At 46.8% G+C, this 25014-nt stretch overlaps 1 protein-coding gene across 1 annotated transcript in view; it reads left to right on the top strand.

The window, feature by feature from the left end:
- Positions 1-11140: 11140 nt before the first annotated feature.
- Positions 11141-25014, top strand: part of C15H1orf94 (chromosome 15 C1orf94 homolog) — a 30361-nt gene continuing 16487 nt past the window's right edge. The window contains exon 1 of the mRNA XM_054998827.1: positions 11141-11418. Within this exon, the coding sequence (XP_054854802.1) occupies positions 11141-11418 (278 nt within the window). The remainder of the gene's footprint in view (positions 11419-25014) is intronic.

The raw sequence follows: 25014 nt of genomic DNA, 5'->3' as shown, positions 1-25014 counted from the left end.
GATTAAGACCAGATGGGGTTATATAACAGAAAGGGGGCCATATACTAGTAGTGTCGGGTTTTCCCCCCAGAAAGTCCATTTTTTAAATTGGGCTGCCCAGAGGAAACATGGTTAAAATACAAGACACATAAATGTCCAGTATTTTTGTCCATGGAGGAGGAGCAGTTGGCAACTAGCCTATAGGAGCTCTCTGGGGGAGTAGTTGGCAGGCCTGCCCCAGCTTCCCCCAGCTGGCACAGCCTCCTCCTGCACCCGGGAAGTGGCAAGAAGTGCCCGGCTGGTGAAGCGACAGGCAGGAATGCCTGACTGCTTTGGCAGCAATGACATCATCACACTGAAGCGACATCATCACACAAAAGTCAGGAGTGAGTGCACAAAACAAACAAACAAAGGTGTGTGACAGGGCCCCTGTCTGGTTCTGGTGGAGAAGCCATCTGACAACCAGTAGCTTATCAGTGTCTTGCTTGCTTAATGGATGGAAGTGAACAACTGAAAAATTCCATGACATGGAAGTAAATGACATCTCATTAAGCTTCTGTTAAAGAGACAGGACTTTGTTTTTGTTTTTCTCCAGGCAGCTGGCAACCCTATATGCTAAGAGAATCCTAGTTTATCTTCCAAATAAAGTATCTAGAGGCTTTGAACTGTGGAAGAAGTGGGTTTCCCAGCAATGACTATGAAACTAGTCCTGTATTTGCCTCGTAACATGATGGGGTGATGGTGGAAGAGGTTGACAAAACATTTTGGATTGACAGTAACAGAGTTCAGAGCTTGGTAGAAGCTTCTGGCATGGTCTAGGAGGGAACCAATGGGCCGACCCAACATGGAGAGACTTCCCACATAATTGGTCAAAGACCTGTGGGCTTAACATCCTGTTTTGCATGGGGCACTCCCTAGGTCAGATCAAATGATGTGGATTTCATGTTTTCCAGGCACAAGCAGACCTCATGTGGGAAGAGGAGATCTAGACCTCCCCACCCCACATAAATTTTTTTGAAAAGAAGTGGCTCCATGGAGCTACTGTTTGGTCCCATTTGGGAAATGTAACAGGTTGATGACAACAACCTCTCTGAACTGGCTATTTCCATAAGGAGTAACCCCAGTTACCAGGATATTTGCAAAAGAAAGCAAGCCATCTATAACTCACAACTCATCTCCCTGAAGAAACAGAAAGACAAGAACCTGTCCAGCCTCATGCCTGCTGCACAGGGCCAGTGGCACCATTGAGGTGGTGAGGTGGGTGCTGGGGCACCGGAGGGGGTGCCGGGGGCAGAGGCTTGTGCCACGGAGCTGGCATTCCTGGCCCGCAGCTGCTACAGCCGGCCAGCCCCGCGCTGTCGCCACCGTCACATACCCCCGGCCGGGTGCAGCAGCCACGGGCCAGGCACAGAAGGCAGCTGAGACGGCATGCAGCGTGCGGGCAGCCTCTGCGCACCGCCCCAGCCACCTGCCGGCCAATGGGCCCGGCTTTGCTGCGTGATGACATCATCACACATTCTGGGAGCACACAGGGAAAGGGGCATTTAATTGTTTAAAGGGCCCTTTCCTGCCACTTGCAAGGGGAAGGACCCTTCAAACAAGCAGTTGGCAGGCGGGGGAATCCCCCCCTGCTGCCTGCCAGCAGTTAGTTTAAAGGGACCTGCTGCTTGCAAGGCAGGGCCCTTTAAATGGCCCAAACCCAAGCCATTTAAACTAGCCCTTTAATACGAACCAAACGAACCTGTAGGCCAGTTAGTGGAAGTTTGTGGAAATGAGCTTCCACGAACCCTGGTTTGCGAACCCCAAACCGGATTGGTTCGTGGGTTTTTTTTGATCCGTATTTAGGTTTGTGCCCATCTCTAGTCACCATCCTAAACACACCAAACAATCCACCGTCTACAGCCAAGCTCTATGTAACCAAAAATCCACAGTGGAAAACCACAACTAATCCCTTAGTTGTGGTTTTCCACTGTGGATTTTTGCTTATTGTTACTGAGGGTGCTTCTCTTTGCTTTCTGAAGCTCTATGTAACAACAGGATCTGTTCCAGTCCCTCTGACAGAGATTCTCACCTGCAGGCTCTACAACAGACATTTTTGGAACTATAATATAGTAAGGAAGCAGATCCACAAAGCCAGAATGATAACCTGCTACAAGACAGGCCCAAAGGAAACAACAATAGAACACCATCGGTGGTCACAAACAGTTCTCAGCTCAAACCAGTTCAGCGTATCATCAATGGCTTGCAGATGATGCAGGACCATAATGCTCTTCTCTCAGAAGCATTGGAAGGCAACCCTTTTCTTTCCCACAGACAGCCTCCTAACCTTAAACAAGTTCTTCTCGCTCATCATCATGTGATGACAAGGAGTCAGGGACTAGAGCCTGAGATAAACACGGCTTGAATGAGTGGTGTGAGGGATATGGGGAAGTGAAGTCAATTGATGTCAATTGTCAACACTGACAAGGACTCAGGGACTAGAGCCTGAGATAAACCAAGTTGCCAACTCTTGTCTGCGCATTGACTCGGACAGTATGATCACTGGACCCAACAACACCAGTTATACCCTCTCGGGTTCATTCACTTGTTCATCTTCCTATGTTATATATGCTATCAAGAGTCAGCAGCAATACCTTTCCACTCTCGACATTGGACAAAGAGATCAGTCCCTGCACAAGAGAATAAATGTACATAGATCAGATGTTAGAAATCACAACACTCAGAAAACAGTGGGAGGACATTTTAACCTTCCAGGACATTTCGCTACTGACCTAAAAGTGACTGTCCTCAAATAGAGACACTTCAAGGGGAAATCGCTGAAATGGAGTTCATTCACAAATTCAGAACAATGGCCCCCCCGGGCTGAATAGAACCTAAGGATTCTTATCTCACTATAGCTGCTAATTTCTGCTCTATTCAAGCTGCATTGTCCCATTGTACATTTACATCCCAGCATCTCCCTTCATTACACCCCTCCCATCTAATCAAGCGGCATTGTACTTTTGCATCTTGATGCCCTTCCTTGTAGCACCTCACTCACCTTTGGGCTGGGATATAAAGGCTCACGGATCTCTATTTCTACTCATATCCGAAGAAGGGAGCTCTGCTTCTCAAAAACTCATACCCTGAAAATCTTACTGGTCTCTAAGGTGCCACTGGACTCAAACCTCCTGTAGTCCATGCAATGTCCAATGGGGCAAACCGCAGTTCTTTGGGGCTGTTTCAGGTCAGGAACAACAGCATGAGGGGGAAGAATTAAGACTCCTGTCCCTGTGTTTTCTGATCCCAACCTGAATCAAACCTCACACACACCTGAGAATTATGTTTCAAAAATTGCAGAGAGTGCCAAACACAGAACTCCCACTTTATGAGTGGTTTGACCGGAAACAGAGCAGATGTGTAAACAGAGTGGTAGGTATTTTGGCATTTTATGCTTTCCCCAGCCTCTTTCTTCATATCTCTCTCTCTCTCTCTCTCTGTCTCTCTCTCTCCCTCCCTCCCTTCCCCATCCTCTTTCACTTTCTCAAAACCTTCCAGCATGAACATAGGCCAAGAAAGACCAAAGCCTTGGCTTTATGAGTTTGTTTTAAATTGTGCTGTCCAAGAGGTTATCAGTTTGTGTAATTTGGAGAGTCTCACTCAAATGCCTCTAGAGCCACCATTCTTTTTTTGCTGGTTTCTAGAAGGCCCATGCTGCTACTGTGCATGAGTAGAGTATAGGGTTGGCAGGCCTTAGACCTCAAGCCCTGGAAGCTTTGGGGAATGAGCCATGGGGAGGAGAAATGTAGACTGATGTCATGACATCAATTCCAGGAAGCGATGTTGCAACACTCTGGGAGTTCCTCAAAACTGTATGATAAAACCATAGAGTTTTAAGGACTCTATGGTAAAATGACAGAGTTTCAGGGGTTTCCTAGAGTGTCACAACATCAATTGACTCCATTCCCCATATCCCTCACACCACTCATTCAAGCAATGTTGGGTGACCTCCCACTATGTAAGTTGGCAACCCTGTTAAAGAGCAGGGGCACCATACATCCTGCCTGTCTCTGTACACATTCTCAGAGGAGCAGCCGGCTGGTGAGGTGAGGTCACCCAATGCAAGGGATTCCTCCATGATTCTGACCCTTGGCTTTCTGAGCACTGCGGTATACTTCCTGGTACTTAACTTGTGTTTCTTTCCCCAACTCTCTTGGCCTACAGTCCATTGTCCTTGACTTGACCCCAGTGTGGTCACTTAGGGTTGCCAACCTCCAGGTGGTGGCTAGACATGGGCATGAATGGAAAAAAAACCCCGAACACCCTGTTCGTTGTTCGTTGCCATCCACGAACAATGAACATGGACGAACATGAACTGTTCCCAGACATGTTTGTTGTTCATTGTTCGTGGGGGCCAGAACCCCCACCCCACCCCCCTTAGCCCCCCTTAGCCCCCCTCCCCTCAAACCCACTTACCTGGCCCTTTAAAGATCCCTTTAAACTATCAGCTGGCAGGTGGCAGGGGGGAATCCCCTCCTGCCCCTTGCTAGCTGATAGTTTAAAGGGCCCTGTCCTGGCAAAAACAGCAGTGTCTGGTGGCAGCTAGTTTGAGGGGTTACAAAAGTGACCTTCCCAATGTCCAATACCCACCAAATTTGCAGGGGACATAGTTCTTACTGTCCTCTGAAGACCCCCCAAGTTTCAGAGAGATTGCACCCCGGGAAAGGCATGATCCATGGGTCTCCCTGTTGGCTGTCATTTTCTCTTCACAGTGGCAAAACCGGGACTTTCTGCTGGAAGTACTTTCAAGGGTTAAAGCCAGAAGGAAAGCCAGAAGGAGTTCAGACAGAGTTCAGTCCCTCCCTGCCTCCAGTTGCCAAAGGAATTGATTGCAGGTGCCAGACTGTCTGGCTTGACGAACGGCTGCCGAACGAGGCTTGCAACGGCCACCTGTTTGTTTAGGATGGGGCCTCACAAACAGCTTGTTCGAGAACAGCAGATTAGGCTGTTCGTGGGTTTTTTCTGTTCGTAATGCTGTTTGTGCCCATGTCTAGTGGTGGCTAGAGATCTCTCAGAATTACAGTTGTCCTCCAGGCGACAGAGCTCAGTTCCCCTGGACTAAATGGCTACCTTGGAAGGTGGTCTCTATGGTATTATTGAGATTCAGTTGAGGTTCCTCCCCTCCCCAAACCCTGTCCTCCCCAGGTTCTACCCACCAAATCTCCAGGAATTTCCCAATCCAGAGCTAACAACATTAACCTACATCCCTCTGCGACTTGGATTATTTGACACTGTTCATTTTGTGCTTCTCTCCAACCACTGCGAAGGATTTCTTCCACTGTGGTGCTGGCTTCTTCTGCCCTACCACTCCTCTGAAGACACACACAGGACTCTTACCCATGCAGAAGGGCTAGTGGTGGAAGAAGCAAGCACTGCAGAGGCATCAGTGGCAAGAGAGAAACATTAGAATGATGCCATAAAAGCCTGGGTCTCCTTTTCCATTACAGGGCTGCAGCTCAGTGGGTTTGGAAAACGCTGTGGACCAACAGACTATACTGTTCTTCAAACCAATTATATTTTCAAAGTGCATCCCCCCTCCAAGAAAAATGAAGTAGGACAGGAGAAAGATCAGTATTCCTACCTACTGTATAAGCTCATCTGTCCTCCTTGTGATCACAGAAGTAAGGTGCCCCTGGCCTTGAAAATGCATTTTGCAAAAGGTATAAACTATCAGAGCAAATGATCTAATGCATTACTTGGGCTGAATTCCTGGCTTGGGGAAGCATGAACGCATTCACTTTCTCAACGGTTACTTACAATCCGAAAAAATGAACATCCTATATTCAATAGTTTTGTGTGTGTCGAGCCTGCAAATCTTCCTCCCGAGCCTTCCTGTTGACTGCAGTAGAGTTGTTTCATAATTCCTAGAGAGATTTCCAAACACTCGGCCTGCTTACCTCTGTGTAGTACAAATCCTTCACTGTCTTCTGCAGCGAACGCTGCTATTAACAGCAAGTCAGGATATTTTCTTCCCGTTTCTTTTTCTCTTTTTTTCTGGCCATGCTCCTGTGCCTTTAAAGGCAGCCAGGTCCACCGACACTTAGAGTTGGAAGATTTTCCAGGCATGGAGTTCAATGGTAGGAAAAGCTTCACCTGCTACATTTTTGTGCATAACACTGCTGTCAAAGGCCTAGGAGCAGGGCTGGAAATAAAACCGGTAAACTGGGCTGGCAACAACCTTGGTCTCTGATCCCAATATGGATGGAAGTTGGGATGTTGGGTTGACTCTGTCAGGGAAGGGTAATCTGCCCATGCTTTGTTGGCTTATTATTTTGCCTGCTGAAGGAAATAAGTCCCGGGTCTGAACCCAATGCAATTGAAGTCCCGGTTTCTGGAGGGCCTTCTGTCTTCATTTGGCCCCTGAAGATGGCTCTTTACTCACTGATCTGGCCACATGGCTCCATGCTGCTATAACCTCAAGGCTAGAGGTTATAGCAGCACTATACATGGCTCTGCCCTTAAAGGCAGTTTGAAAACACCAGTTGGTACAGCCAATTATGGTGCAGGAATTAAAGTGTCTGGGAGACTCAGTCTCAAATCCCCACTTGCCATGGAAGCTTCCTAGGTGACCTTAAGCCAGTCCCACATTCCCAGCCTAACTTACCTCATAGGGTTGTTGAGAACTTAAAATGGAGGAGATGAGATTGATGAATGCCACTTCGGACCCTCACTGGGGAGAAAGGCAGGGGAGCAATGAAATAAATAATTGAATACAGAACACTGCGGCTCGCTTAGTGCCAGGAGCTAGGTGGAGTATGCATGTTACATCCATTCTGCAGTCACTCCATTGGTGAGTGATCAGTTGCAAAGATCAGTTCAAGATCCTAGTTCATACCTCCATTGAGCCAGTTTGGTGTAGCGGTTAAGAGTGGCAGGACTCTAATCTGGAGAACCAGGTTTGATTCCTCACTCCTCCACTTGAAGCCAGCTGGGTGACCTTGGGTCAGTTGCAGCTTCTCAGAGCTCTCTCAGCCCCACCCACTTCACAGGGTGATTATTGTGACAATAACACACATTGTAAATTGCTCTGAGTGGGTGTTAAGTAGAGATGGGCATGAACAGCAATAAGAACAAAAAAAGCCACAAATAGCCCAATCTGCTGTTCGCGAACAAGCTGTTCGTCTAAACAAACAGGTGGTTGTTGCAAGCCTTGTTCGTTGCTGTTCCTTGCTGTTCGTCAAGCCAGACAGTCTGGCACCTGCAATCAATTCTCTTGGCAACTTAGGAAGGGATTGTCTGAACTCTGTCTGAACTCCTGCTGTTGCCCTAGAAACCCCAATCTAAGCCCAATTTAGCTTGATAGGCAGGTATTCTTTTCAAGTGCGGAGCTCCAAATTTGTTATAACAAAGGAGCAAAGACCAGGGGGGAGGGGGGCTCCCAGCTCTGACTTTGCAGACAGTGGAGAAGGAGAGAGACAGTTGCTGTTGGCATTTTGATAGAGAGAGTGCATTGGAGCTTGCATTATCTTTGTGTGTGGTGGGATATGGATCTACCCCTTCAAGTTCCAGGGCTGCTGCCGGGCTCTGGGACCAAGCTATTATTTATTATTGGTACCTTTCCTGGTGCCTGCTCAGGTCAGGTTTCTGGGAGTGGTGCAGTAGGGATCTTGACCAAACTTGGATGATGGCTGGAGGAGAGCCTGCTGGCCCCCACGAACAGCCAACCATGAACATGTTTGTGAACAGGGCCATGTTCGTGGTTGTTTGTGAGTCCCTGTTTGTGGACGGCAATGAACAATGAACATCATGTTCGGGGTTTTTTTTTGTTTGTGCCCATCTCTAGTGTTAAATTGTCCTGAAGGGTGGTATATAAATCCAATGTTGTTGTTATTATCCTTTGTGGCCTTGGACCAACATACCTACAGGACTGTCTCTCTTGCTATGCCCCCCTCAGACAACTTCTCTCATCTGAGCAGTGCCTGAAGGAGCCACTCTGCAAATGGGTAAGATTGGCAATTGCCTGTACCTATACCTTACATGTGCCTCATCTGTTGTGGCTCCCTCCTTGTGAAACGGCCTGCCTGAGGATGTCAGGAAGGCCCCATACTTCCGTCATTCTGCAGAAGGTGCAAAACACGGATCAGACCTGCAGTCTGAGGGAACAGTTCAGGAGGACGCTTATATAAGGGAATAGGATTGTAACCCATTGCAAAGTTTATTGTATGAATTGTATTTCCTGCATTGTCTTCAATGTTTGTAATCCATTTTCTGTACTGTTTACAATATATCATGGTTTTGACAGTTTTTTTTATTAACACTGTTTTTTTAATTCTCTAATTCTAGTCCTCTTGCATCGTTCATTGGATGTTTTATTCAGTCTGAGCGTGCTGTTTGTTTGTTTAATATTTTGTAATCTGTGTCAAGTCTTGGTGAGAAAGGTGGACTATATATAATGTAAAATAAATAAATAATGTCTTTAAGAAATAGGGATTGTATTCCCAGGGAAAAAAATCAACGTCCTTTTATGGCTGCTCCACAAGCCAAATATTTCCCCCTCAACGATATTAATGAGATTCACTAGAAATAATGCTGTAAGCACTTGCTTTCATGTCTATTGTGTATAAATGGTGTAAAAAAGGCATAGCAGAAGTGAACAAAGGCAGGAAATTTACCAAATAAGATAAGGCAAGATGAAAATATTCTTCCCAAACATCCATGAAAATGAACAGAAACAAGGAAGACACATTTGTAAATCTTTGTAAATCTCTAGCCAGCATATATTCCAAATAATTGGATTTTAGTTGGACGGTCATGAGAGGGGGTAGCACATTGATAGAGGGTCTGTTTTTGCTAAGACACTCTTTCAAACCCACTGTATCTGTTTCAAGTTGCAAAAGAAATGCACGCTCGACACTGCCACCTACAGTCAAAGGACACACCAGCAAATAAGTAAAGAAATACATTCTCCGAGCAAACCAGAAGCTTTGGGCAGGAGATAGGTGAGGGGGGTTCGGGGAACTGAAAGCAAAGCGAAACAGAAATTTTTGCTCGTGGCATTAATGTGTGTGCTCTCTGTACAATCTGCTTTTTGTGTTAAAAACAAAGTGTCCTAAGGAATAATACTTTGTTAAATGAAAATGTATAATTAATTTTTTTTTAGTATTGTTGTTACTAACGACAACAGCAACAATAAACAGTAAAGAGCCTTGATGCACATTAAAGAGATAAAAGATGTCCTCTGATGCTTTTGTGAACAGCAGCCTGGTTTTTTTTTTCAAGATGCTTCTGAAATTACGGCCGTTTTCACACTGCTTACCAGCCACGGAACATCGCGCCAGGCTCCTGGAACGACAGTGTCTTCCTGGTGGGATTTCGCAAGAAATCACGAAATCGTGCCAGGAAGACGCTGTTCTTTCAGGAGCTTTGTGCGATGTTCCGTGGCTGGTAAACAATGTGAAAACGGCCTAACTCTCCAAATTGGAAGCCAGTGTTTTACCAGTCCTTCCTTCATTGTTCCATGTTATGTTTCTACATTTTGCACAGAGCTCTTAGCTATTGTTTTTAAATCCTGTTCTTCTTTCAAGGAGCATACCTGATTTTCTCTGCCAGCAGAGTTCTCACAACAGCCCTATGAGGTAGGCTAGCTGAGAGAGCAGGGCTGGCCTAAGATCGCTCGGTGAGCTTTGGAGTGGTGATTTAAACCCTGGCCTTTCATGCCCTGATCTGCCACTGTGACCACTACATCACAACAGCCTTCTGGCTTTCAGTTCCATGGTTTCTCTTTCCTCATAGTACATCAAAAACCACCGAAAGTACAGTTTTGAGTGGAGTATAATATCAAGATTCTTTTTGTGTGTACTGTTTTACCAATCTTTAAGAGCACTTGTGTGCATTAGTAAAACACTACAAATAGAAGTACAATCATATCAGTCCCCCCCCCCCACACACATTGTATTGTCCATGTGTATGTGCGCATTGGTAATGTAGAAGGGGAATACAGATAAAAATGGAATGAAGGAGTGGAAAGCTTCAGCATGCTGCGTACACTTCAGATCTGGAATTAAATTTAAAAATGCTCCAAGTTTGACCAGAATGAAGGGAGATCGAAACACAGTGTAGATCAACCTTCTGGAGCAACAAAGTAATGGAAGATGCTGATCCCCAGCCTATCTCGTCAGATGTAATTTGTCTACAGTGTTCTAGTGCACAAAAGCTTCTGCTGCAATAACTGTCTATAAAATTCTGCTAAACTCACTGTGGCTTCTGCTAGTGCAGCTTTAGCCAAAGCTGGAGTTTCCCTTCCATTCATAATTCTCTGTGAATTGAAATGTAGCATATAACCATCCACACATTTCTTCCTTATGGACTGTTTTTTGACTTGCTTTTTACATGGGAGGCATTAAAAAGCGAACTTCACCAGGAAACTGAAGTGGTGCAGCCTATTCTACCACTTCAGGTAAACTCTGAGTTTCTTGGAGTAAAGCCCCCCGCCCCCATGCTCTGTAAAGTGTTACAGTCAGATAGTGGTGTTATATAAATAAAAATACCACTATATTAGAAATCGGCCTTTTTCCGGTTGGATGTGAGGCAGCTCTCTATCTTGTGTGTCAGAGCAAGAACAAAGAAGAAAAAATTTCTGATAGCAGCAGCATCCTAGCCAATGTACTCCAGACTGCTAGGGTTGCCAACTCCTGGAGATTTGGGTGTGGAGTCTGAGGAGGGCAGAATTTGGGGAGGGGAGAAACTGCAGTGGAACCATAGAATCCACCCTCCAAAGCTGCCATATTTTTCCAAGGGAACTGTTGTCTGGAGATCACATGAAATTCAGGGAGATCTCCAGGCCCCGCCTGTAGGATGGCAACCCTACAGACAACTACTTCATTTGGAGACAAGGAAGTCACATCCTTGAACTACATTCCCTATGCTCTTTAGTTATCATCTACAAAAGCGACTCCTGTTTTTTGGGGGGACTCGCAATAGCTCCGTCCAGCTGTTACCTTTCTTCTGAGTCACCATGCCATGAGGATTCCATGGTTACTTAGCGACTGGGTTCGTTGCCATCCATTCCATTCTAGGCTGTCTTTTAAAAAAACCACAATAAACTGCAACACACCTACACAAAAGCGTGTGGACAGTTCTCCTGGTTTTTTTTCTCCAGTTCCTTGCCAGCGGGCAAGACAGGATGCTGACAAGTAGAAGTGGTCTTCAATGTTCGACAGTCAACCCCAAAGGCCCTTTCCCATTGGGTCCTTTCCCAAGACACATCTGGATCCATCATAACACTCCACAAGACAGCTTGGATAAAGTCTGTCATGAGATCTGGAAAAGGGTCCAGGGCCTCCCTGAAGAACTCCAGCCAAGGTCCTCTTCGCCTCTTTTTCAACTTAGCTGTCACCCCTTCACATCTTCCGAGGCCCTCATAGAAGACAGCAGTAATACCAGCAGCAGCTTCCCAAAGGAGTGAGTTTTCTTAAAAATTATGTTTTAACTTTATTTATAGTTGAACTTTCTCACCGAGATTCAAAGTGGATTACAAAACACAAAAACAACGCAACCAAACCGCAATGAAGCATCCAATAAACAATGTAATCAGACTTGATTACAAAATTAGAAAACAATGCATTTTTTAAAAAAGATATGACCTCTCGTAAACAATGCCGAGAATGGATTATAAAAGTAGAAGACAATGCAGTAAGGACAAGATTATGCATACAATAAGCAATGCAACAGATTACAATCCTATTGCCATTTAGGGAATAAATCCTCCCTGAGCCAATCCTTATACTAGAGTCCTATTCCCTTCATAAAAATGCCCTCCTGAACATTTCTGTTTAATACCTTTCACAGAATGAAAGAAGTGTTGGCACCTTCCTGACCTCCCCAGGCAAGCCATTCCTCAAGCCAGGGGCTTTATCCCCCCTCCAGAGGGGAGAGAGACTGTTTCCGTTACCTTGACAGCCCTATTGAAGATTTGCATATCAGAATCCAATTACACTGGCAAAGATCTTCAAAGGGACTAAACAGAAATAATGCAAGGGTGTTTGTTGCATTTACTTATTTGAACCAGCAATGCCTTAAGAAGTAAACAAATAAATAAACAATGCCCCAATAAAGCCAGTGTCATGTAGTGCTTGGAGTGCTGGACTAGGGTCTGCATGACCCAGGTTTGAATTTGTCCCGTGCAGTGAAAACTTGCTGGGTGACCTTGGGCCAGTCACGTGCTCTCTCAGCCTGCTATTTTATAGAGTTGTTAAAAAGATAAAACGGAGGACTGGAGAATGATATACGCTGTTTGAGGTCTCCTTTGGGGAGAAAAGTGGGGTATAAATATTGAAGCAAACAGCCAAGGCTGTTCCTCCCAACGGTCTTGCTGTCCTTTTTGTGTTCACTGGAAGACGCTTTTATGTGTGTTTGTGCAGAATTTTTGAGCCAGGTCTCGCTGGTGCTCAACCCACAAGTCTCCTTTTGAATTCCAGAGACCCGTGAAATAATAGTAAGCTGCAGAGTGCCTCTGTGCTTGTACAGCATGCATTTTCATAGCTGCAGGTACTCTCTGATCTATGGCTTGTGTGACTGTGAAGTCCCAGAACTTCTCAATTGCATGCATTTTTACAAAGAAGTAATTCCTATGATACTTAATGTGGCTTGCTCCCTGCTAAGTGTCCGTAGAATCGGAGTATAAATTGCATTATACCTGGAAGGACCAAAAGCAAAAGCATGTACAATGTTCTAAAACCGGCTGCTCCCCAGTTTTAGAACACTTTCCCTCCAAAAGGACAAAACAAATAAACCCCAAGCGTCTTCCAGAACTCATGAGGGCAAAGAACAGTTTACACAGTTTGCAAGCCTGGGCTTAAATCTCCTTTGGCATGCCAACTACTTTGTGAGGAAGCTGCAATAACACATTAATAGAGGAGGAGTGGAGTGCATAGATTTTTATTTTTCTGTACAAAAATCATCTCCCTGTGATGTTCACTTTCCTCTGCGATTTTGGAAGCAACTACCAGCATGCAGCAAGTCCTTTCCGTAGCTTCTGCATTTAAAAGCATCATAATATTTACAAGAGGAAAGGGGGAAAAGAGCATTCAAAAGGAGAAAATCACAGCACAAAAGACGGTGGCTGGAAACATCTGCTCTTCAGAAATCCTGGATTTGGCAGGAATAAGTCTTAACAAAGTCTATGGTGATGGGAAAATGTTGAGGACGAGAGAAAATTGAGAGACGGCTGGAATATCATATTCAAATAGGTGCCGTTTTCTAGTATGTGCCAGAAGTAGGAAGAATATGGGAAATTTTCCAAATATAGACATTAATTAGTGACAACTAGCAGCTGTCCAGGTGTTGTGGGTTTTTTTTTTTAAAAAGTGAAACAAAATATAAAATATTGATAACTTCACACAGATTTATTTTACTTCATTTATACCCTGAATTTCTCCCTAGTGGGGGCCCAGCATACATTGTACGCCTCTCCTCCATTTTATCCCTACAACAACCCTGTGAGATAGGCTAGGCTGAGAGTATGTGATTGGCCCAAGATCACCTGGCAAGCTTTCATAACAAGATGGGGATTCGAACCTGAGTATCCCAGATCCTAGTCTGATACACTAACCACTACACCACACTGGCTCTTAAGTGGTACAGAGATTTTGGGTAGCTGTGAAACTTTTCTCTTTGTACTTTGATTTTGAAAATGTACAGCTCTTTATTATAGGGTCAGACATGATTCTGGAAGCAAAGCTTTGAGTTATGTGAATGAGTTGCTAACAGGCCTGGAGAAAGGCTTTCTGCCCATTTGTGGAGGGTGCCCTCCAGTCACAGCTGATTTATGGCAACCCCTAGTGGGGTTTCCATGGCAAGAGACTAACATAGGTAGTTTGCCATTGCATGCATCTGCAAGCTTGGTCTTCGTTGGAGGTCTTCCGTCCAATTACTAACCAAGGCCGACCCTACTGAGCTTCTGAGATCTGGCTCACCTGGCTGTCCAGGTCAGTTCTGTCCATTTAATAGAGGTTAACTGTTTAGAATCAAGGAGGTGATGCTTTGCATGGTATATAGCAGAGCATTTTTTCCTCCAGGCAGTTGGCAGCCCTATATGGGAATACACAGCTGCCATCCCAAAAAGCAACACCATGTTTATGTCGCTCAGTAATGCATATCGGATCACATCACGTGAACTGGGGTGTCGATTGGCACTTCTCAGCCTTAACATAATGAAAAATAATGTTGACATGGAATATAAAGGAGTGCTGGCATATTTCTAATTCTCATCCCTCTGTGGGTGCAAAACAAAACAAAACAAAAACCAGAGAAGGAAAAAGGATTCTTTGGTGTTTGTTCAAAAGATTCCAGAGCCCTTTCGGATTCTGCTTGGTGAGTCTCATTTGCATAAGTCAATATGTTAAAATAATTAAAGGCCGCTGGATCAAGCAAAAGGGCACGAGGTATAATCTTGGTCCCAAACGCTATTGCGGATGACAAATTGAACAGGCACCTTTTATCCTTGGCAGGTGAGCGTTGGCTGAGATCTAAATGGGGACCAAAAAAAAAAAATCCCCCCATTGAAGGTGTCTGCAACAGATGCTCCATTCGCCAAGGTCAGAAGACTATAAAATGGCAAGAAAAAGCCTCTTCACTTTGTTTACTGAGATTTAATCTGATGCCTCAGTGGAAGCCAGGGGGAATCCCTCCCTCCTCCACATTTTGAATGTCATCCCTTATTTCCTTTCCTGTATCCTAAGATTAGGGTTGTCAGCTTCAGCCTGGGAAATTACTGGAGGTTTAGGGACAGTGCCTGGGGAGGGTGGAGTTTGGGGAGGTGAAAGAGCTCAGAGGGATGTTTCTCTTAGATTCTGTGGTATACCATAGAGCCTGCCCCTCCAGAGCTTCCATTTCCTCCAGGAAACTGATCTCTAGCATGGAGATCAGCTGTTATCCCAGGAGAACTCCAGACCCCACCGGGAGGTTGGTACCTGAGATAGAAGGTGAAATTTCACAAGTTTTGTTTTGCAATTTTAAGAAAAATCAGCTTGCTTGCAAAATTCTCATTAAGATATAGCACCAGGCTTGTCTAGATTCCCTCTGTCTTCATAGATGTTCCTAGGGTTGAACATGTTATTAAGCATCAGGGAGATGCCTGTGAATGTGGGAGTCCCATGACCCCCGGCTCTTCGACATCTCATACAATTTTAACCTGACTCGTGATGACATTATGACTCAGCAACATCTAACTTCACCTTCAATTTCTCTTGAAATTTTCCCAAGCAGAAATCTCCAAATTCCCTCTGAATTTTGGAGACGGAAGCTAACCAGTCCAAAAAACCTACGGTTGCTGATTCTTTGTGGGGGGTGAAAATAGCTGTTTATAGGGAGGGAACAAATTTTCCATCCACTGAATGAAAAATTTCCAGCCGATCCTGTCCCACTGCAGTCCATGGATCTTCATGAAATGCTGCTCACTGTCAGGTCCAATGTGTGTTTAAACTGTACTGACTCCATTTTCTAATGCTTCTAGTGTCTAAGTGCTTTCCCCGCAGGTGCACCAGTTCCCAGGCAGCTTCCCCACCGGAGGAGACTGTTTTGTCTAACACCGTTCCACCAAGTATTGGCCTTGAAGGAGAGCAGCTTCCCAGGACTGAAAGATGTTGTTTTGAGAACTGTGGGGGGAGGCTGATGCAGATGGGAACTGTTACTTTGTATCTCATGCTTTGCCCTTCATTGGTAACAATGACTGTGTACCATCCTGAGTCTCCTATTCAGGACCGTGGACTATAATGGACCTTTTCTGCAGTAAAGTTTCCTTATTCAATCAATGGACTCTTGTTTGCTTTTAAAGGGAACCTGTAGGAAGAGCCTTATCTAGCCACAGGCTGACATTTTGTTACCAATCATGCCTGAGTCGGGCCCAGCGGAATCCAAGGTAGTCCCGGACAGGGATCCTTTGTTTGATCCGTATGTGTCCCCCGACAGTCAAACAGCGCAACCCCAAGAATCTCAGGAACCGGTGCCAGCCGGGGCCGGAGCTTCGACTTCTACCCCGCCGCTCATCGACCTCGGCAGTGAGGGGACACGGCCGACGGCTGCCGCTCTCCCCTTGATCTCGTTACCCACCCCGTCGGAGTGGGGAGCCAGACCCCGAGAAACGCGGGAGCGCCGGGCCGGTGGACTACACCCAAGAGTTTCGATGGACGGGCGCCGAAGCCTAGAGACTGTCCCTGAGCTGAATAGCAGCCAACCGTGGCTGTTTTGGAACAGGACGACCGAACAGACGGACGGGAACACGTCCCGCCGCGGCGCCCTGAGTTGGGATTATTCGGAACTTGCCCCATGGAAAGAGCCAACGGAAGTTCCTGAACAAAGTTGGGTGCAGATGCAAAGTCGCACCCATGCTGTAGATTCCGGCATCTCGGCAGTGACGGGTCTAGCCAAAGGAATTCTAGCAGCGAGATCGCGAGTCGATCAAGGAGACCCTCCGCCTTGGGGGCCGTTTTCCCCGGTGAGTGCAACCGAGGGAAGTTCCGTGATGGGGCAACCGGGCCCAAGCCGAATGCAACAGTTGGAAGCTAGGCTGATCGATATGGAGGAAAGTTTGGCTCATGCCATTCACCTAATCTCAGCGATGGGGGCAGGAGAGAGACTATCACCTGAAGAAATGGCTGTACAAATAGCCACCCTCCAAAGCGTTATGTCCTATCCAGTGGAGGACACCCCGCAGCAGCCGCTGCCTTCCGGAGAGGAGGAATCCTACCCTGGAGAACCGCCCGCGGAAGTCCCTAGATTAGACGAAATTCCGCCTAGCGGGGATACTCCAGCTGAGGTACCCGGAGAGACTCCAACGGGACCCCCTAAATCGGACGGGGATCCACCTACCGAGGAAACTCCAGCTGAGAGGCCTACAGAAGGGGAAGAAGGGCCAACCCGTCCAACTGGGACGACGGTGATACCCCCTCCCGCTTCTCCAATAACGGTGCGACCGGATCAGACGGAAGAGCCTCCGGCTCCTCCCGGAGAGGAGTTGCCGCAACAACCGCTAGAAGTGGTCCCCATTCAGCAAACTCCAAGGGACGGTCTACCGGCACCTCAAGACCAGCCTCTGCTTCCCAGAGTCACAACGCCAGGAGGGGCAAGCCCGCGCGGCCCACCACCCATCAGGCCTTCGCCGCTGCGGCCCCTTCCGCTTCGACCGCAACTAACCCCGTTGCAGCAACCGATACGTTTGCCACCTGATCAACCAGTACTACCACCTCCGAACCAACCGGTGGGGCCTACGCCACTACGACCCCACCAACCTGCCCCTCAGCGGCCGGTCATTACTCAGCCGCCCCGGCCACCTCCACCTCAACCGCTACTGCCGGCACCTCCGGTATTGCCACCACCAGCCCGACCAAGGTTGCAGCAGCCTGCCCCCCGACCACGACTACAGCCACCAGCCCAGCCGAGGCCACCACCGCCGGCCCAGCCGAGGCCACCACCGCCAGCTCAGCCGGTGATGCCGCCGCCAGTGCAACCAGCACCGCTACCACAACCGGGTCCCCAACCACTTCCCCTCGGACCTCAAGTGCCACTGATGCTCCCGATGGACTTCTACCCAGCGCCGGCACCGAGACAAGACCTCCCGATGGGCTGGGTGAAGCTGGAAGCTACTTTTGATGGGGATCCCTCCAAACTGGGATTTTTCCTAGTGCAAGTAGTGCAATTCTTCAACCGGTGGGGACACCTCTTCGGCAGCGAGGCCAGTCAAATTGAGCATCTTGGCTCACGCTTACAAGGCAAAGCAGCAGACTGGTATGTAGGTCTATACAATATCGGGGCCCCTGAACTCAATACTCTCCAGGGGTTGGTGGACGCTATTCGAGCACAATACGAAGACCCCTTAGAGGAAACCAGGGCCCGAACAGAATTGCAAGCCATTAAACAAGGCAGCATGTCGGCAAGGGACTATATTACGAAATTCCGACAATTAGCTGCCAAATGCCCTAGGTGTGAGGAGTCCACCAAAATCATCCTGTTCAAGCAAGGGCTAAACCCGAGACTTCTGGATAGAGCCCTTATGCAGGACAATCCTCCTACGCTGTTAGGTTGGATCCAACTTGCATGCGAAGTTGAAAATCGCATTTTGGAAGTCCGTTTGGTTGAACAACAACAACAAACGGGACAAAGGAGACCCTTGACTTTACAGAAGGGAGGACGGGGAGCTGGATACGCCACTCGTGGAGCGAGAGATACTAGATGGCAACAAGGGCTGTGTTTGCAATGCGGACAAGCCGGTCACTTTGCAGCACAATGCCCCTACCGGCCTGTGCAAAGACCTCCGCTTCAACTACGGCGTCCAACCCTTGCTCCATTTCCTACTCTCCAACGCCCGATTCCCGCTCCACGAGCGAACCGAGGCCGCGGCGCTTCCCAAAGGCCCGCCTCAGAAAGGGGGCTGGAAGCGGAAGAAGTTATGGAATACGACCCCGCTTCCCCAAACGCAGAAGTAAATCCAGAAAGCCCCCAGTCGGGAAACGAGATGGATCTGTCGTAAAAGGGCCCAAACGACAGATCCACCCCAAGCCCGTCCCTGCGCGGAACCGGCCACCTGGGTCCATCTTATTCATGCCAGTGACTTTACTTAACCCGGAGAGGAAAATGCACATCCGAGTGCAAGCCCTCATCGACTCGGGCTGCTCAAGAGACATCATCGCCCCAGCCCTAGTCAACGGACTAGTTCTACCAACTCGTGAATTACAAAATCCAGTAATTTTTGAACAAATGGATGGCACCAATATGAACCCTGTTACCACCGAAACCATTCCAGTAATTACCGGCATGGGCCAACACTGGGAGAAAAGGTCTTTTGTCATCAGCTCCACTGCCAAATACCCGTTAATTCTAGGCAGCAAGTGGCTATGTGATCACAATCCCTACATAAATTGGGCAGAAGGATGTGTCACTTTCAGTCACGCCAACTGTAAAAACCATCGCTGGAACCAAAATTGGGGTAGGGATCCAACTCACACCGAGAAGGCTCTTCTCACCCAAGAAGAAATAAACCAAATACCCGAACCGTACTGGCCCTTTCTGAATGCTTTCTCCGAAGAAGAAGCTGATGCTCTACCCCCGCACCGACGTACTGACTGTGCGGTGGAAATTGTACCTGGAGCCTCACTGCCCAAAGGACGACTCTATCCCATGAGTCTCCATGAACGAGAGGAGCTCCGAAAATTTATCGACACCAATCTTCAAAGGGGGTTCATCCGCCCAGCCAACAGCCCCCATGCCGCTCCGGTACTCTTCGTGAAGAAAAAAGATGGGGGACTTCGACTGTGCACGGACTTTAGAGGACTTAATGCTGTATCCACCAACAACGCCTATCCCATCCCGCTCATCCGAGACCTTCTCAACGTCGTGGCCCAAGGTAAGATCTTTACAAAATTAGACTTAAAAGATGCTTACTTCCACGTCCGTATCAAGGCAGGGGATGAGTGGAAAACCGCATTTAATACACCCCTCGGACAGTATGAATACTTAGTTATGCCCTTTGGATTGGCGGGAGCCCCGTCTGTATTCATGTCCATGATAAATGAAGTTCTACACGAGTTCCTTTATAAAGGTGTGGTGGTGTACCTTGATGATGTTTTAATTTATTCGAACACAGAGGAGGAACACATTCAAATGGTGCAAAAAGTCCTGGCCACTTTGATGAACAATAAACTACCCATCAAGTTGTCCAAATGTGAATTCCACAAAACTGAGCTCACTTACCTTGGGTACTGTATCTCCCAAGAGGGTTTAAAAATGGATCCAACCAAGATACAAGCGATCCAAGAATGGCAAACTCCCACCACCCGCAAAGAACTGCAATCGTTCCTGGGTTTTGCCAACTTCTATAGAGACTTTATAGCAAACTTTGCCCAGATCACGCTCCCCTTAACCGAATTGTTAAAGACTAAAAATAAAGGGGACCAGGCTAAAAAACCCTCCTCCAAAATACAATGGACATCCGATTGCCAAACTGCTTTCGAATGCCTGAAAGAGCAATTTGTAACAGAACCCATCCTCTGCCACCCCAACGAGAATTACCCTTTCATAGTACAAGTCGACGCCAGCGATACGGCGATAGGAGGGGTATTATTGCAGAAGGGGGAGGATGGGAAACTACGGCCTTGTGCATTCCTGTCAAGGAAATTTTCAGAAGCAGAAAGGAATTGGAATGTGTGGGAGAAGGAAGCTTTTGCAGTAAAAGCAGCCCTCACTAACTGGAGACATTGGCTGGAGGGGGCGCGATATCCCTTCGAGGTCTGGACAGATCATAAAAATCTGGAGGCCCTTCGAAGCCCTCGCAGACTGAATGCCAAACAATTACGATGGGCAGAATTCTTTTCCAAATTCAATTTCACTTTAAATTACCTCCCGGGCAAGACTAACTTTCTTGCAGACGCTCTATCGCGCATGCCCCAACACAAGAGCAAACGGGAGGAGACTGTAGACACGGTCTTCTCACCTACGCAATTGGGAGGCGTGGTGACTACCCGCAGCCGCGCAAGCCAACCCCTCCCACATAACCAGGAGTGGAAATCGAAACTTAAAGTGGAGGTGGAAAAGGAGGGGGATAAAGCACCTAAAAGTAAACTGGCTCAATCCCCACAGGGGGATTGGCTAGCGGGAAGCAAATTTTACGTCCCGGACAGCCTCCGACGGGAGGTATTACAGCGATGTCACGATGCCCCCACTGCTGGTCATTATGGGTATCTGAAAACGTTGCATCTAATACAACGGCAATTCTGGTGGCCGGGCATGCGCAAAGACATTTCCCAATACATTAGCTCCTGCCCCATTTGCCTCAGCGCCAAAACCCGGAAAGGGAAACCGCCAGGTCTCCTACAACCACTGGAAACGCCTAACAGACCGTGGGAAATAATATCTATGGACTTTATCACTGATTTACCCCTTTCGAAAGGACATAATTGCATTTTAGTCGTGGTAGATCTGTTCTCTAAACAAGCTCATTTTATTCCATGTACTGCTATACCCACCGCTCGGAAGCTGGCAGATTTATTCTTAAAACACATAGTAAAATTACATTCTTTTCCGTCCAAGGTGATTTCGGATCGCGGCGGACAATTCGTTGCCAACTTCTGGCGGGAGCTTTTGCGAATGTTGAATATTGAGCAGGGAATCAGCTCAAGCCACCACCCACAAACCGACGGACAATCCGAAAAAACTAATCAGATTTTAGAGCAGTTCCTTCGTTGCTACATTAATTTCCAACAAGATAATTGGGTGGACCTTCTTCCTTTAGCGGAATTCTCATACAACAACAGTGTGCATACTTCCACTGGAGAGGCCCCCTTCAAAATTGTATATGGAGCTCACTTCAATCCATTCCCGTTGGACACTCCCCCTCTCCATTCCTCTAGTTCGCCTGATGTATCTTCATGGTGGGGGGAGGCCACGCAACAATGGACTCTTATTAAAAAACACCTCGAAAAAGCCAAACTGGATTACAAAAAGTACGCAGATCGCCATCGTGCGGCCGAATGGGATTTGCAACCTGGAGATCATGTTTATATTTCCACCAAGAACCTGAAATTAGCTCAGACAAGCCGCAAACTAGCGTTGAAGTTCCTTGGACCTTTCCCTGTACGCAAAGTGATCAATAAAGTGACTGTTGCTATAAATTTACCCAAGAACTTGCGCCATGTTCATGATACATTTCATGTCAGTCTCCTTAAAAGAGCTCCCACCGACAACAAGTGGCACATCAAAGCTCCACCCATTCCAACTTTGATAGACGACCAAATACACTATGAAGTGCAACAAATTTTGGACTCTAAAGTCAAACGGAATCAGCTTTTTTACCTCATTAGGTGGAAGGACTTTGATTCTGGATACGATGAGTGGGTGAACTCTGTACATGTTCATGCTCCTAGATTAACCAAAGCTTTTCATACTCGTTACCCTTACAAACCAGGGGGGGATCTATTTTGAGGGGGGCAGAATGTCAGGTCCAATGTGTGTTTAAACTGTACTGACTCCATTTTCTAATGCTTCTAGTGTCTAAGTGCTTTCCCCGCAGGTGCACCAGTTCCCAGGCAGCTTCCCCACCGGAGGAGACTGTTTTGTCTAACACCGTTCCACCAAGTATTGGCCTTGAAGGAGAGCAGCTTCCCAGGACTGAAAGATGTTGTTTTGAGAACTGTGGGGGGAGGCTGATGCAGATGGGAACTGTTACTTTGTATCTCATGCTTTGCCCTTCATTGGTAACAATGACTGTGTACCATCCTGAGTCTCCTATTCAGGACCGTGGACTATAATGGACCTTTTCTGCAGTAAAGTTTCCTTATTCAATCAATGGACTCTTGTTTGCTTTTAAAGGGAACCTGTAGGAAGAGCCTTATCTAGCCACAGGCTGACACTCACAAGGGGATAAGGAGACCCCAATGTGAAGGGGGTTCTACAGAAGAAAGGGGGAATCAGTGGGAAAAGGGAAATTTAGTATGGATCTAACCCCATCTCTGGCTGATTCTGCACACATTGGATAATGCCCTTCCAATCCTATTTAGAGATCATTTGGAACTGAATTTTTCGAGTGTGAAACAAAAAATCCACTTCCAAATGATAGCTAAAGTGCATGGAGAGTGCATTATCCAACATGTGCAGAATCAGCTTCTGTGAGCAGTTCTCAACCCCAATCACAGCCACAGAGGTTGGATGGTTCAGCAACTGGCATTCAATGGCCAAGATCCAGCCTCCGAGTACTGCCTTTTGGCTTCTCCTTCTTCAGATCCAAGGCAAAAGAGGTATGGCTGAGCACAGGATTGCCAACTCCAGGTCTGGAAATTGCTGAAGATTTGGGGGTGGAGCCTGGGGAAGTGAGATTTGGAGAGGCCTCAGCCATACAGTCTACACTCCAAAGCATCCATTTTGTAGTCAGGAGATCAGTTACAATTCCAAGAGATCTCCAGGACTCACCTGGAGATTGGCAACCTTAACTGAGCTCCAAATTTGACAATGTCACCAAGACACTGAAATGGGTGGGCTAGATCTTTGACCTCCCCTCTCATTTCTGGACAGAAAGTATATCTTAAACTAGCCAGTAGGGATGTGTGTGTATTGTGGGTATGTATTGTGTGTGTGTGTGTGGAAATCACTGGATTATCTGTCTGTCTCAAGAAGCACCAAAGTTTCAGGGACAGTTTGAATGAAAGGGATTGCAAGATCAGTTTAATTTGCAGAATAATAAAGGCAGCTCTAATTACACAGTGATGCCATAATAGGAGATAATTAAGTAATATGCGGTTTACTACGAAATTTGGCACGATATTTATATGTATAGATAAGTACATATGTAGCCCATGTTTATCACACCAGATGTTCTGTCCTTGGAGCATATGACAAACAAAAAAGAGACGAAAACCATGTGTCAGCTCTTCGCGGCATTTGATAACGAGCAAGGAAACTTCACTGGAGAAATGTATTCTTGGAGTTGCCAGATGGAGCGATTTTGCGATGTGTTAAAGTGACATTTTCTGGGGCTCCCTGTGAGGTGGACTAGCTAAGCCTTTAGCCCTGGTCAGGAGCCCTTGGTTTGCCCTTCCTTGGGGAATACAGCTTGTCTTGTTCTCATGCATCATTTTTAGGCCTCCATTGTGCGACATGCTTCTGTTCCAATTGCTGTATCTTTTCTTGTTGGGTACAAGCCCAATTGAAACTGGGTGCAAGGATTGGGGCCCCTGTTCTGGGTCTTAATTTGGGATCGGGTGCAAAATTACTGTCCAAATGCATGTAAAGAATTAGTCCTTTTCAGATGTTACGAATGGATGTGTACTTCCCACAGCCCTCCCAATGTGTGAGGTTGCCATTTATTTATTTACCTTCTTTTATATCCAGCCTTTCTCTCCAACGGCGACCCTGAGCCAAGCCAACCTGTGTCCGGTGTCACTTGTAGCTTAACTCTAAGCTGTTCACACCATTTTCCTCTCCTCCCTCCATTTTATCCTCAGAACAGCCTTGTGAGGTAGGTTGGGCTACGAGACAGGTCACCCAGCGAGGTTCCATGGCAGAGGAGAGATTTGAATTTGGGTCTCCTAGATCCTAGTCCAATACTTTTACCACTATACCACACTGCCCATGTTGTCTAAAAGGAGCAATTTGCACATGGGTATAGCCTCTGTACGCTCTACATGAAACCATGTTTTTTTTTCCTGGTTATGGTTCATGTGTTCCAAAGCTTCCCTTTCAGACAGCATGGTGACCACACATATCAGAACAGAAGGGTCCATGCACCATTGCTGGCTTTCCAGTGCACATGAACTGTAAGGTCTGAATAGGACATCTATTCAGGGCAGTTATGAAATTATATTAAAATGCCATTTTATATTTAGTAAGAATAATTTAAAAGGGGTGGATGGCCTGTATCCTACCACTTGGCTCACCGGTTCAAAAGCTTTCTTCTAACCTAGCATTCCTTCAACTTAAGTGACTCATCCATCAGGCTCCAGAGGCTGAAGGAAGACTTCAGATTTGCTGAGCAGACTAGTAGTGTGCACAGTTTTTGTTTGTTTGTTTCAAAATGATAAAGACAAACCTAGGTGTCAGCTTGTTGCTCAGGCAGCAGGCAGGCAGCAGGCCAGGCAGAAGGGCCTCTTCTCCTTAGCCCTGAGCTTGCAGTTCCACACAGCACAGCACAGCACAGCACAGCACAGCACAGCACAGCACAGCACAGCACAGCACATTCATTCATTCATTCACTCACTCATAGTCTGCCTTTCTGGCTGAAATCTGATACAGAGCAGGAAAAAATGCTGAAACAAATTGATATGACATAGATCGATATGACACATTAACAATATGGAAAGTATCGAGTAGGAACATACTGGCAACACACAGTGGTACACTACAACTGTCTGAACAATTTACTTAAAGCACAGCCCTGTTACCTGTGTATGAAGGTCCTCCTTCTGCATAATTCAGTTTTGCACAGTTTGTGGAAAGCCAGGAGAAGGGAGCTTGTCTGACCTCTTCAAGAAGGCTGTTCTATAAGTTGCATGCCACCACAGAGAGTGTATGGGCAGC

The sequence above is a fragment of the Eublepharis macularius genome, chromosome 15 (assembly GCF_028583425.1).
Source record: "Eublepharis macularius isolate TG4126 chromosome 15, MPM_Emac_v1.0, whole genome shotgun sequence".
NCBI lineage: Eukaryota > Metazoa > Chordata > Lepidosauria > Squamata > Eublepharidae > Eublepharis > Eublepharis macularius.
This window is presented reverse-complemented; position numbering and strand designations above follow the sequence as displayed.